This window comes from Mytilus edulis, chromosome 5, assembly GCF_963676685.1.
Source record: "Mytilus edulis chromosome 5, xbMytEdul2.2, whole genome shotgun sequence".
Lineage (NCBI taxonomy): Eukaryota > Metazoa > Mollusca > Bivalvia > Mytilida > Mytilidae > Mytilus > Mytilus edulis.
The window spans coordinates 67,549,599-67,563,505 of record NC_092348.1 but is presented as its reverse complement, the minus strand read 5'-3'; the positions used below and the strand labels follow the sequence as shown (position 1 = coordinate 67,563,505).

The 13,907-nt window shown below is 32.4% G+C and overlaps 1 protein-coding gene across 1 annotated transcript in view; it reads left to right on the top strand.

The window, feature by feature from the left end:
• Positions 1-5,994, top strand: part of LOC139524285 (uncharacterized) — a 66,858-nt gene extending 60,864 nt beyond the window's left edge. Inside the window, exon 2 of the mRNA XM_071319023.1 lies at positions 3,767-5,994. Within this exon, the coding sequence (XP_071175124.1) occupies positions 3,789-5,888 (2,100 nt within the window). The 5' untranslated portion in view covers positions 3,767-3,788 and the 3' untranslated portion in view covers positions 5,889-5,994. The remainder of the gene's footprint in view (positions 1-3,766) is intronic.
• Positions 5,995-13,907: the final 7,913 nt, after the last annotated feature.

The window sequence follows — 13,907 nt, the reverse complement described above, 5'->3', positions numbered from 1 at the left end:
ATTGTTGGTAAAAAAAAAACTCATTGAAGGATTGAAAAAAATCAGTATACTCAAAAATGACATATCAGAAGTACCTTTATTAAACATCCTTTTTGTTAGTAGTATCTACACCCATTTTAAACAAGTGTGCATCACTACAAATAGAAAAAATAGTTGATACAAGTAAATTTCTTGACAACAAAAGATCGTTTGAAACGAATGACCCGAAAAGAGCTTAAGGTTGCACGCAACGACCTTGTAATTCATGGGATTTTAAGAAAGTTCCTTGATAAAAGTTTAATGAAGTTGTATGAGATGAAATAAAAGATTTTTGGATAAAAAAAAAAACAGATTCTAGTATGTCTGTTGTATTTGCAGCCAGTAGTACGTTGTGACAGATGCTTCAAATAGTATTTTTTTAAATTCAGGTCCGTTGATCGTACAAAGGAGCAGCTATGTAATTGTCCTGCTTTATTGATACCGACAAACCTTTTAATATAGGACATAATAAAACGGATCTTTTATGAAAGATAGCATTTGAAATGAGGTTCAAAATGCACTTGTATTTCAACATTGGGATAAGGGGAGAGGGATTGAATTGGTAGGTTTTTTTTGCTAAATATAGGTGACCTATATATAGAAGTCTATGTCTATGACAGACATGATTATTCTAACTTTCCAACAGTAAAAAAAAACTTTCCATAGTTCAGCGGTATAAATTAGAATCACAAAAACTCCTTTGAAAATTCAAAACAGAAAGTCCCTAATCAAATGGCAAAATCAAAAGCTCAAACACATCTAACGAATGGATAACAACTGTCATATTCCTAACTTGTTCATGCGCCTGGCGTATAATATTGTCTGCCTCGTCGTTTAACATTTACATATCCCAATTGATACGTTAATGTAGTGCATGCTCTAACTAAATGCACTTAATTGACCGTGGTGTGCTCCAACAGAGTAAGGAGATATATCAATTGAAGCCGTCGACACTAATAAATTTTACGATCACCAACACAAATTGATGGACCGAAACGCGGGTCGCGTTTAGGTGTCAGACCACCAATTAAAAATCCCTATCTGTTCAACCAAATTTTGCAATTTAAACAGCTTTTTAAATATTTTACCTTAAGTTTAACTTCATAGAAACCAGGTATATCCTGAATTGTACATGTATCAGCTTTCTACATGCCAATTTTTACCATACCTTTAAAGCTTTCTAACAAAATAACTGATCTTCGAACAGAGGTACTCCAAAAATAACCCCTGGTTTTCTGGAAATCTTAAATTAGTATACTATGGAGCGCATTAATCCTCAATTTTTAATGCAAACTCATAGACAAGTAAATTTTGGCTCAAAATGGTCTAGATGTATTTCTCTTTCACCAAAAGTTTCATTTCTGCAAATTTGTTGCGACTCATATTACAAATTTCACAGCTCAATTTAAACTGACTGTAATGTTAGCCTTTGATAGAAAATACTTGAAAATCTCATTTTGGACTAGAAATACATAAACTTTCAATATCAAGATCAGTTTTTGTTGATTTTTTCTTGTTTGTTCTACTGCTTTAAGGACTTTCTACAGTTTTTACAATGAGTTTAGTAAAAAATCAAAGGTATTGAAGAGTCGAGGAATATTGACCCCCCTTTTTTACACCTGGTGTCAGTAATGGGACTATTAACTGATCAAAAGTGCAGTCATGGTCATTTAACTGTTTTATTTATTATCAGTCAATAAAATTTAAGGTATAAAACTTTCATTTGAGATAATAAATGAGATTTTTGTGAGTTTATGCAGTGTTTATATCAGGCTATGTTATCTGCCATATACATAAACTCATCATAGATACCAGGACTAAATTTAGTATATACGACAGACGCGCGTTGCGTCTACAAAAAACTCATCAGTGACGCTCAAATCCAAAAAAGTTAAAAGGCCAAATAAAGTACGAAGTTGAAGAGCATTGAGGACCAAAATTCCTAAAAGTTTTGCCAAATACAGTTAAGGTAGTCTATGCCTGAGGTAGAAAAGCCTTAGTATTTCAAAAAATTCAAAAATACATGGTATGCCGCAATGATATAAGGGGTAAAAATCAAATAATTTCATTAAATCTTCATGACGACAATTTTTTTTGGGTAGTAATCAACCTATGTTTCAATGTTTAACACCACAGAAACAACTTTCTGTGCGTTTATAACAATTTATAACATTTTTTTATATGATTGCATATTGTCAGGGTGGGAAAAGCTAAAACTAGCACAAATTCAGGTATAAGGCTCTAAATTTGCAATATGTGACTTTTTGCTCCAAAAAAGATTAAAATGTGGCTACTATTATTTCAAATGATCAGTTAAGACCAAAAAATCAAGTGTTTTCTGAATTTTGGGTGTCACCGCATTTCTCTTAAAGGTGTCAGACCACCAATTAAAAATCCCTATCTGTTCAACTAAATTTTGCAATTTTCACAGCTTTCTAAATATTTTACCTTAAGTTTAACTTCATAGAAACGAGGTATATCCTGAATTGTACATGTATCAGCTTTCTACATGTCAATTTTCACCATACCTTTAAAGCCTTCTAACAAAATAACTGACCTTCGAACAGAGGTACTCCAAAAATAACCCCTGGTTTTCTGGAAATCTTAAATTAGTAAACTATGGAGCGCATTAATCCTCAATTTTTAATGCAAACTCATAGACAAGTAAATTTTGGCTCAAAATGGTCTAGATATATTTCTCTTTCACCAAAAGTTTCAAGGACATCAAAAACACAAAAAAACTATTTTGTGTCAGAGTAGGGCTACTTTTACAAACGCTCTAAATTGGAGGGAGTAATTGGTGGTCTGACACCTTTATTGCAGTCTTGAATCTTTATATTTCTGAATAGTCGACTGATCTGTTACGGGTCTAATTTGAAGGTTGATCGTTAAATGACATAACAAGTAGCTTTCTATTTAAATTTAAGAGCAAACATCAAAACAGGAAACAATGTAAAACCACAAATAATCGACAATATGTCGATACATATGTATGTAGTTAGTATATAATCAAGAAGAGTAATATAACGACGAAGTTTTACCAGCCAGTAGTAAATATGAAGATCAGCTTCCAATAATTGAATCGGCAATCGACATATGTGTAAAATCCAATTTGCTGAAAGTCATGTCTCAGTCTTAATTTTTTTTAACACAAATTGATCTGCTTAATTTATCAAATAGAGGCGAAAGATCATTCAAACTCATAAGTCGAAAATAAACGGACAACACAATGACTGAAAAAGAAAAAGATAAACAGAAAAACAACAGTACACAAAACACAACATACAAAACTAAAGACTGTGAAATATAAACCCCTCAAAAACTGGGGGTGATCTCAGGTGCCTCGGAAGGGAAAGCAGATCCTGCTTCACATGTGGCACCCGTCATATTTTTTGTTATAGTCATATGTATGCCTTGTAAGATTGATTCGCCAAATGTGCCGTCGAAGATCCTCATAGCCAATCGTCCTTTCTTCAAGTTAGGGAGGTAAACTCGATTAAAATAATTGCCAGTAAACGCCAGATACAGTTGTTCAGAAAGGTAGATGCTCTGAAACAGTTTAAAAAATTATCTTAAAATGTCTTTTCCTTTTCGAAGTATGCGCTTATTGCCTACAAAAACGTTTAACTAAATATGCTGGTGGTGGTACTCAAATAGTTAACTTATCTAATGCTAAACCAACACAATTTATCAATCAATTCGTTGCACAATTCTTATATTAAGATTATGATTTTTTTCGTTTTTGCAGGGATGATAACAAGTTGTTGAAGATGGTGAGCAAGTTGTTATGTATCAAATGTGTCCTTGTTCCGTTTGGGATCTTGTTTTTGTATCAATTAAACTGGAAAGACGGAATATCAGTGGGGGGAATTATTACTCAAAATAGAAATACAAAAGATAAGCCTCTTTTTGTAATTGGAATTTTAACCTGCGATAGCACTGCTGATCGGAGGGCATCACAAAGGAATACTTGGATTTCAACAATGGTCCAATATGCAGACAAGCTACCGTTCCGTATTGTTTACAAATTTGTTTTTGATCATCCGTCAAATGCCTCAATTTATGAAAATCATATATATAACGATATTGTGTATCTCAATGTGACTCACCATGGATGGGCTGTTAAATTTGGAGAGAAACTATACAAATGGTTGCAATATCTTCATACAAACTACCCAGATGCTTTGATAGCAGCAAAGATGGACGATGATGTATTTTTATGCATTCCCCAAATAACAGCGAGGTTATATGAACTTTTATCACCAACATTGTACTATGGTTGGAGACGATCAAGAGCGAATTCGCCGGAAATTGATGAAATGTTTGTTGTTCTTGGAATGGACCTAATAAAACGAATTATGGAAAGAAAATATTGTGGTGAATCAGACTGCCACAGTCATACAGATTTAATTAACCACAACTTTGCCCACACAGCGCTATACAATTGGCTTTCTATATACAATGATGTTGACTTATATGCTGACCAAAAAATGAAAGTGGTATGGAGAATCAAGGATCGTGAAAAAGTTTTTGCAAGATACATCAATAAAGATTCGTGTGAAGATAATGTGCTTCTCCACAAAGCTCTTCCAAAAGAAATGTACAAATTGTACGAGATAACCAGTCCAGTGAAATTCCCACAGGTTGAAGGATCAACGAGTTTTATTGAAACAAAAAGCTCGAATAAGTCAACTGTCTTTGATTTCAATGGTACGCTAGTTGGCGCTGTAACTGGTTCCCTATTTTCTGGCAATGTCATCAGAAGTATACCAGAAGTTTCCCTGAAAGAGTATTGGTCCATAACACCTAACCCGAAAGAGAAAACATGCGAAAACTGGGCAGTAGTCACAACGATATATCCTCCATCAAAAGCTGTACAGTATATTGCTAAACTACGTAATTGGTGTCTCCTGGTTGTTGCCGATATCAAAACACCCCTCAAAAATAGGTATCTAAAAAATCTGTCAAATCAAAAAACAATAAAATATTTAACAATAGTGGAGCAAAAAGAACGATACCCAATGTTAGCCGAAGCAATTCCGTTTAATCATTTTGGTAGAAAGAATATTGGATATATCTATGCCATTCAGCACAAGGCAAAAAAGATATGGGATTTTGATGATGATAATATTGGAATAGTAGATACAATGAAATTTAATTCCATCAGCACTGCTACCGATTATGCCGAGGTTTGTACTAAATATGTGACTAAGATTGTTAATCCATATCCATATTTTGGAGTTAACGAGACATATACGTGGCCTAGAGGATTTCCATTGCAGTTAATTAAAGACAACAGAACAATACCGAAAGAATGTGATTTAAAAGAACAAAAACAAGTTGGAATAATGCAAGCACTTGCAAACGAACAACCGGATGTTGATGCTATTTATAGACTTACAAGGAACGTTCCCTTTAATTTCAGTAACAACAATAAACGGGCGTTGTTAATTCCAAGACACTCGTATACACCATTCAATGCACAAGCTACCTTGTGGTTCTCATCGTCATTTGATTTGATGCCACTTCCGGTAAGTGTAAATGGGCGTGTTAGTGATATTTGGAGAAGCTACATTGCGCAGTTTTTCCTACATAAGAAAAATATTTATCTAGCCTTTTTACCTCCTTGTGTTTTCCAGGAACGGAATCCACATAACATCCTCAAAGATTTTAATGCTGAGATGGATTTATACGAAAAAAGCAATCAGCTGATTGAGTTTCTAAGCAGTTCGGATGCTAGCAATTTAAATTCGATTAAGGAAGTGTATGAACAGTTATATGCCAGAAACTATATAGATATAAGTGACTTGATCTTCATACAAGCTTGGGAAAAGACTTTGTCAACTATCTTAGAAAAATTGAAATTATAGACACCAAACGGTGAATGTGAAAAGCAAAACATTGTCTGTAAAAAAAAATCATGGATCCGATAAATTTTCACATCTTTTGTCTAATAAAAGGGAGAATATAAAACAATTTGTACAATGATTTCATTACGAGATTTCATTTTTTTTTTATATAACACCAAACATATATTATTAATGATTGTCTGTAATTTCCTTTTAATTGAAAAGTATAAAATAGTACAATCAGCATATTTTACTTGAATCATTATGAGGCAAATTTGAATTTAGATGACACATGATAAAACAACACATTTGTTTGTTAGATATTATACTTCTTTACATAATATTTTCAATCATTAATATAATATGTGCATGCTTGTGTACTATAGATGAAAATTATTTGATACATTTCTCTGTTACATAAATACATCAAGCTTTCACCTCCGGAGCTCCAGAGATCACCGCATGTTTGTGGTGGGGTTCGTGTTGCTCAGTCTTTATTTTTTTACGTTGTGTATTGTGTACTATTGGTCTTTATCTTTGTTAGCCATGGCGTTGTCTGTTTATTTTCGACATATGAGTTTGAATGTCCCTCTGATATCTTTCGCGTGTCTTTTTCAAGGATTTCAGAAGGACTTGCACAATTTCTCGTGATTCCTCAAAGAAGAAATTGACATGTACAGAAAATCACAATGAAATATTGTTCCAAAATAACTAAATGAAGATCAAAAGATAAGACTTACAAAATGCTAATCTTTTAATTACCGTGACAATCAACTAAGCGTTCAAAAGGTAGTGACAGAGTATAATACACATTGCATGTACACAGTACTAGCGGGAAATGTTTACTAGACTGAAGTTGAAGGGGAGAAATCAAATATGCATTGTTTAACACTATCAGCTAAATTTGGTCTTTCAACATATCCGTCGTAAAAACATGTCATTGAAACATTCTATTGTATGATATGCTTTTATTAATATAATGATATCAGAAATCCATAAAATATAAATCGTACATTTTTAATTAATAAACAGCTGCGCCATGAACGCATGATACGCCCGACAACATGTGTGTAAGTCTTATGCAATAATCATAAATAGTTTCTGAGAAAGTTTTAAGCAATAACCATATGTTGTTTTTGAGACACGGCGGGACATGTGAAACCCCCGACCCTGTTTTTTATTTACAAAAAACTAAATATTACTAAAATAAAATTTTTAATCAAACCAAAAAGTATACAGATCTTTAGATTAATATAACAAAGAAGTGTGTAAAGTTTAAAGCAATAATCATAAATTATTTTTGAGATACGGCGAGACATGTAAAAAAAACCTCCCCTGTTTTACAAAATACTCAATAACTCAAAAATAAAATTTTGAATCATCACCAAAAAGTATAAAGAGCTTTAGATTAGATTAATATAACAAAGAAGTGTGTAAAGTTTTAAGCAATAATCATAAATCGTTTTTGAGATACGGCACATGTAAAAAAACCTCCCCCTTTTTTACAAAATACTAATAACTCAAAAATGAAATCTTGAATCATCACCAAAAATTATACAGATCTTTAGATTAATATAACAAAAACATGTGTAAAGTATTAAGCAATAATCATAAATAGTTTTTGAGATATGACGCGACATGTAAAAAAAACGTCCCCTTTTTTTACAAAATACTCAATAACTCAAAAATGAAATTTTGAATCATCACCAAAAAGTATACAGATATTGAGATTAATATAACTAAGAAGTGTTTAAAGTTCTAAGTCATAATCGAGAATCGTTTTTGAGATACAGTGCGACATGTGAAAAAAACACACCCCTGTTTTAGTCATAAAGTGCTGTGACTCAAAAAGTTTAAATCTTATTTTCACCAAAAAGTATACAGATCATTTGACCATCATAAGAAACAACTATATTAAGTTTCATGAAATTTAGATAAGTCGTTCTCAAGTTACGGTGCGACATGTTTACGCCGGACAGACGGACAGACGGACGGACCCCGGACATTTGTATACCATAATACGTCCCGTCAAAATTTTGACGGGCGTATAAAAAGTTGCACGGCTGATCACTTTACTTTCTTCGTTATAAGTTGGTTAATAGCTACGCAAAATGGTCGGCGATGTGCTTTAAATCGTGTTATTTGATGATTAACGAACAAGCCTTAGACATAAAATGAGATTAATTCTACTCCGGCATGCATTTAGACTTAAACTACGTCACAGTAGTCAGGAAGTTCGAATAAATAAAAGTAATAATTCCAAATGTTCTCCTTTATTAGTGTTCATATATGCAGATAAAACTTGATGAATATGTTTTTTTTTATGGTATTATGAACATAATAAGATAAGTAAAAATCGCTGATTGAATGGAAAAATTATTTAAGGTTCATCATAACAAATGAACAAATATGGCTGTATTTTCACCTCAAAAACTACTTTGTGTACAGACTTACCTGTGCTGTTTGGAAAGTTTTAAGGCCTAGCATACGCTAGATATATAAAAGTTAAATTATGCATTTTGTGTTTAAGAAAGAAAAAAATCTTTCTTGGTTTTTGATGGGCATTTTTTTTCCTTTCTGCAGTAGGTGTAAAAATAAACAAACACCCTGAATTACTTTGATACTGTCCACTCACTGACTCAGATAAACTCTTTAACTCACCTATATTTGTGAAGATACCTGTGTCCATGTCAATTAAGGACAATCAAAACAATACAAACCAGTTTTTTACCTGAGGGAGCATCTCAAAGTTATACCACAACTTAGTTAATTTTCACACCTTATGCATGAAGGAAAAAAATGCCCATCAAAATCGAAAAGAGATTTTATCTTTCTGAAACACAAAATGCATTTAACTTTAATATATCTAGTGGATGCCAGGCATTAAAACTTTTCCAACTTCACAGGTAAGTCTGTACACAGAGTAGTTTTTGGCATGTAAATACAGCCATATTTGTCCGTTTGTTATGATGAACCTTAATTGTTCAAATGCATTGATATCATTTAAAAATAATAAGTGATTTGTTATTAAAAAACAACTTTGAATAATTCTCTCTGTTTAGAGTGTTGAAATGAAGTTTCCCTAACAGCTTTTCTATAATTGTTTACGTTCATACAGGTCGGGTTTAACTATTATTGAACGAATATTGTGCGCATATATCTCTTCAGTTGTGGTAAAGGTTCTATATTTTAGTTAATTCGAATTAACATTTAAATCAAAGTTTGACAATACAAACTCATGTTTGTCCGTATGTATTCCATACACCCGATCATTCATTCTTATTGTCGAACCAATTCATCTTTTACTTTCTTTGTTTATTTTGGTTTAGATTCGACTATCGAAAACAATTATAAAATAGATAACACTTCAAACAGATTTTGTTTAGATTTCAAATTCAGTATTTGTGTTGCATAATAAAAATACATTTGTTGTGTTCGTTCAGAAAAATCTAGAATTTGAGATTGCATATCGTGTATTTTTACCAAACGATGAATTTTGGTCCATTGATTACATTAAAAATGTTTGATAATAGTTCCAAATACATAACACAAACGACATGAATGAACAACATTATGATGGCCCTTTAGACAAGTTACCTAAAGCTCTGAAGTATCTAAACTTGTTCATTTTTACATCACGATATATTGTTACCAGAGAGATTTCTACTTACGTAACTTTTGTTTTTGACTGGTAATCGATCTATAAATACGCGGACATTATCGAGTGCAAAATAATATTCCTTTTTGCTTGTTATAAATTCATTGCTTCAATGAATATCATAAAAATATTTTTTATAACAAATTAATGATAAGGAAATGTTTTGCAGCAAGAAGTATGTATATAAGTAAAAAATCAAAAAATCATTAATATGTATGCACACGTAAAAAAAATCTGTTAACGCATGCGGAAGAATATCTCAAGAACGTTTTGCGGGAAAATATGAATGCCTTCTCAAATTCAATCGATTTGAAAAATCAAATTATTGCAGAAGATGTCAACCATGCACTTGCACTGCTTTATTATCAGAAGATATATTGATTTTTATCATTACAATATAATAGTAATTACGGTTAGGTTGAATTCCTTGTCATTTATTTGCACGAACTTGTATTATACAAAAAAATATCTCTGTTAATCTCACTTTCAGGTATTGAGATGTGACTTTTTTTCTGAGACAAATACTTTTGACCATGTTTTTTTCGATGTTTAGAACTTCAGTTCTTTGATAAATCATTCTTATAAAATATATAGATACAAAGCTATCACAATATAATTCATGATCAGATTGAAGGTAATCAACATTCATTTCATCATATAAACTTGGAACCCCTTAATTTTCTGAACCCCTTCGCAAGAAATTTCAAACTTCTGATACAAACTACACTGTCCATCCACTCTGGAAATAATGAACACTTTACAACTGACAAGCTTGGAACAATACCAGGCGCATTGAATTTTACTTCTTGGTGTCATGACTTTAGTGGCCGGTGCAGTGAGTATCATGTTGTTTGCCACAAGCATAAACCGTGTTAGTTTTTGTTCATGTTGTTTAAAAGGTATAAGCCCTGGAAAAAAATAAGTCGAAATTACAAGTTTAATATATGAAATCATGGTAATTTTAGATAGAGATGTTGTGTTATGTCATAGATAATGCACATTTAAGTACTTTGTGTTGTTGTTTGTTCAAAGCCTTAAAACATTAAAACCATATTAATAACATAGTAACACGTTTTTTTTATAGACGAGTGACTCGGAGAAAAAATATACTTGTCTTTCATGCGTATAAAATTATAAGCCTGATACCTTTTTGAATTTGATGCGACTGTCATACAAGTGAGATGTTTAGCGCTATAAAACCAGGTTCAATCCACCATTTTCTACATTTGAAAATGCCTGTACCAAGTCAGAAATTTACAGTTGTTGCCCATTCGTTTGATGTGTTTTATCATTTGATTTTGGCATTTGATTAGGGACTTTCCGTTTTGAATATTCCTCGGAGTTCAGTATTTTTGTGATTTTTCTTTTTAATAACTATGAATGGTATACGTATAGTCAACTAAAAATACATTAATTGAATAGTTTAGATGAATAAGAATGCTAACAATTTGAAATCATTTTACTCATTAAAACTAAAGGATTATATAAAAACCACGGGTGTCATTCGGTTTATCGAAATAATTAATCTTGAAAGAATACCTAACGGTGGTCAAGTATTGCGATTGGATCGTGAAAACTCTGGTACCGGATCCTGAATTAAATCTTATGGAGAAGACAAATGCAGGGTCAATTACTAATTTATTTTCTTTGTTTACACGAACATATTTAAAACAAAATAAAACTGTCAAAATGGTTCAAAATTATCATCATTGTGTGAGAAAATCCAGGTTTAAATTACATCGTTTTTACAAAACTACAAAAGGCAGATTGCTCCTCGACATTACAATGGCATTAAAAATGTAAACAAACATGATTTTTTTCATAATTTGAATGACTAAACTACTTTTCTCCCAAAAGGTAATTTCATTTGAATGAATCGAATGGTTATCAAAGCTGTTTTGTGTAAGCATTATCAGAAACTGGGTAAAAAAAGAAATATTTACACAAAATTGATATTTCGGATCGTGAAAGATCATGTAGCGCTTTTTAAAGATTGTGAAAAGAGTCGTGAAATATCTGATGCTACAAATATAAAAAAGAAGATCTGGTATGATTCCCAATGAGACAAATCTCCACAAGAGACCAAATGACACAGAAATTTACAACTATAGGTCATCGTACGGACTTCAACAATGAGCAAAGCCCATACCGTATTATTAGCTGTAAAAGGTCCCGAAATGACAATTGTAAAACACTTCTTACGTAAAACTAACGGCCTAATTTATGTACAAAAAATGAACGAAAAACAAATATGTAACACATCAACAAGCGACAACCACTGAATTACACGCTCATGGCTTGGGACAGCCCCAATGCATACAGAATGTGGCGGGGTAAAACATGTTAGCTGGATCCCAACCCTCCCTTAACCTTAGACAGTGGTGTAGCAGTACAACATAAGAACGAACTATAAAACTATGTTGAAATGGGCTGAACTCATCAGATGGATACAAACAGAATACATCTAACAAAATCACATAGCGGAGGTGGCGGGGTACTCGTATATCCCAACAACAAAAAGACACTAAGTACTGATCTTAGGGTACTCACAGTTACTGACAGCTAGTTCAAAACCAATAACAACTACTAAAAAAATTCATGCATCTAAGACTTTTAATTATCAATCACTTCACATCCAACATATAATTGATTTAGTGTAAAGACGTCATAAGCAGTCAGAGAAAAACATGATATTGTACAATGCCAAGATACAAGTATCGACAGATTGTTGATCCATGAATGTGTATATGTATAAACAATAAGATTTACGTTTTTCTGATAAAAAAATCAATATTAATAACAATAAAAAGTATATTCAATAATTTAATTACAGTGTTGAATCTTTTAGAATTCTATTTAAAGGATCGATAAGTTTACCCAATCTCATTAAAATCCGATGTTCTGATACGCTACACTCCCCTAACATCTGAACCAACTCGATATTGGGTCATGTCCCGATGAACTTTTTTGGTCTTAAAATATAGATATAAGATTATATAAGACAAGAGGCTCTCAAGAGCCTGAATCGCTCACCTTAAATTTTTTGCTTAAATCTTCCATCAATGATTATTTTGGGTTTTCAATTTATATAAATGGTTCTTCGATTCTGTCATATCTTCTTCAAAAGCAAAAACAAGAGTGGACACACTGAAATGTCTCGTTTGTCTCGTGTTCATAATATAATTTATGATGAAAGTATAAAAAAACATTGTAAACCCCAAGCATTACATTATTGCTGTTTACAGTTTATCTACATCTATAATAATATTCAAGATAATAACCAAAAACAGCAAAATTTCCTTAAAATTACCAATTCAGGGGCGGCAACCCAACAACGGGTTGTCCGATTCATCTGAAAATTTCAGGGCAGATAGATCTTGACCTGGTAAACAATTTTACCCCATGTCAGATTTGCTCTAAATGCTTTGGTTTTTGAATTATAAGCTAAAAACTGCATTTTACCCCTATGTTCTATTTTTAGCCATGGCGGCCATCTTGGTTGGTTAGCCCGGTCACCAGACACAATTTTTAAACTAGATACCCTAATAATGATTTTAGCCATGTTTGGTTAAATTTAGCCCGGTAGTTTCAGAGGAGAAGATTTTTGTAAAAGATAACTAAGATTTACGGAAAATGGTGAAAAATTGACTGTAAAGGGCCATAACTCCTAAAGGGGTCAACTGACCATTTCGGTCATGCTGACTTATTTGTAAATTTTACTTTGCTGAACATTTTTGCTGTAAACAGTTTATCTCTATCTATAATAATATTCATGATAATAACCAAAAACAGCAAAATTTCCTTAAAATAACCAATTCAGAGGCAGCAACCTAACAATCGGTTGTCTGATTCATCTGAAAATTTCAGGGAAGATAGATCTTGACCTGATAAACAATTTTACACCTGTCAGGTTTGCTCTAAATGCTTTGGTTTTTGAGTTATAAGCCAAAAACTGATTTTACCCCTATGTTCTATTTTTAGCCATGGCCGCCATCTTGGTTGGTTGGCCGCATCACCGGACACAATTTTTAAACTAGTTACCCCAATGATGATTGTTGCCAGTTTGGTTCAATTTGGCCCAGTAGTTTCAGAGGAGAAGATTTTTGTAAAGATAACCAAGATTTACGGAAAATGGTTAAAAATTGACTATAAAGGGCCATAACTCCTAAAGGGGTCAAATGACCATTTCGGTCACGTTGACTTATTTGTAAATCTTACTTTGCTGAACATTTTTGCTGTTTACAGTTTATCTCTATCTATAATAATATTCATGAAAATAACCAAAAACAGCAAAATTTCCTTAAAATTACCAATTCAGGGGCAGCAACCTAACAACGGGTTGTCCGATTCATCTGAAAATTTCAGGGCAGATAGATCTTGAC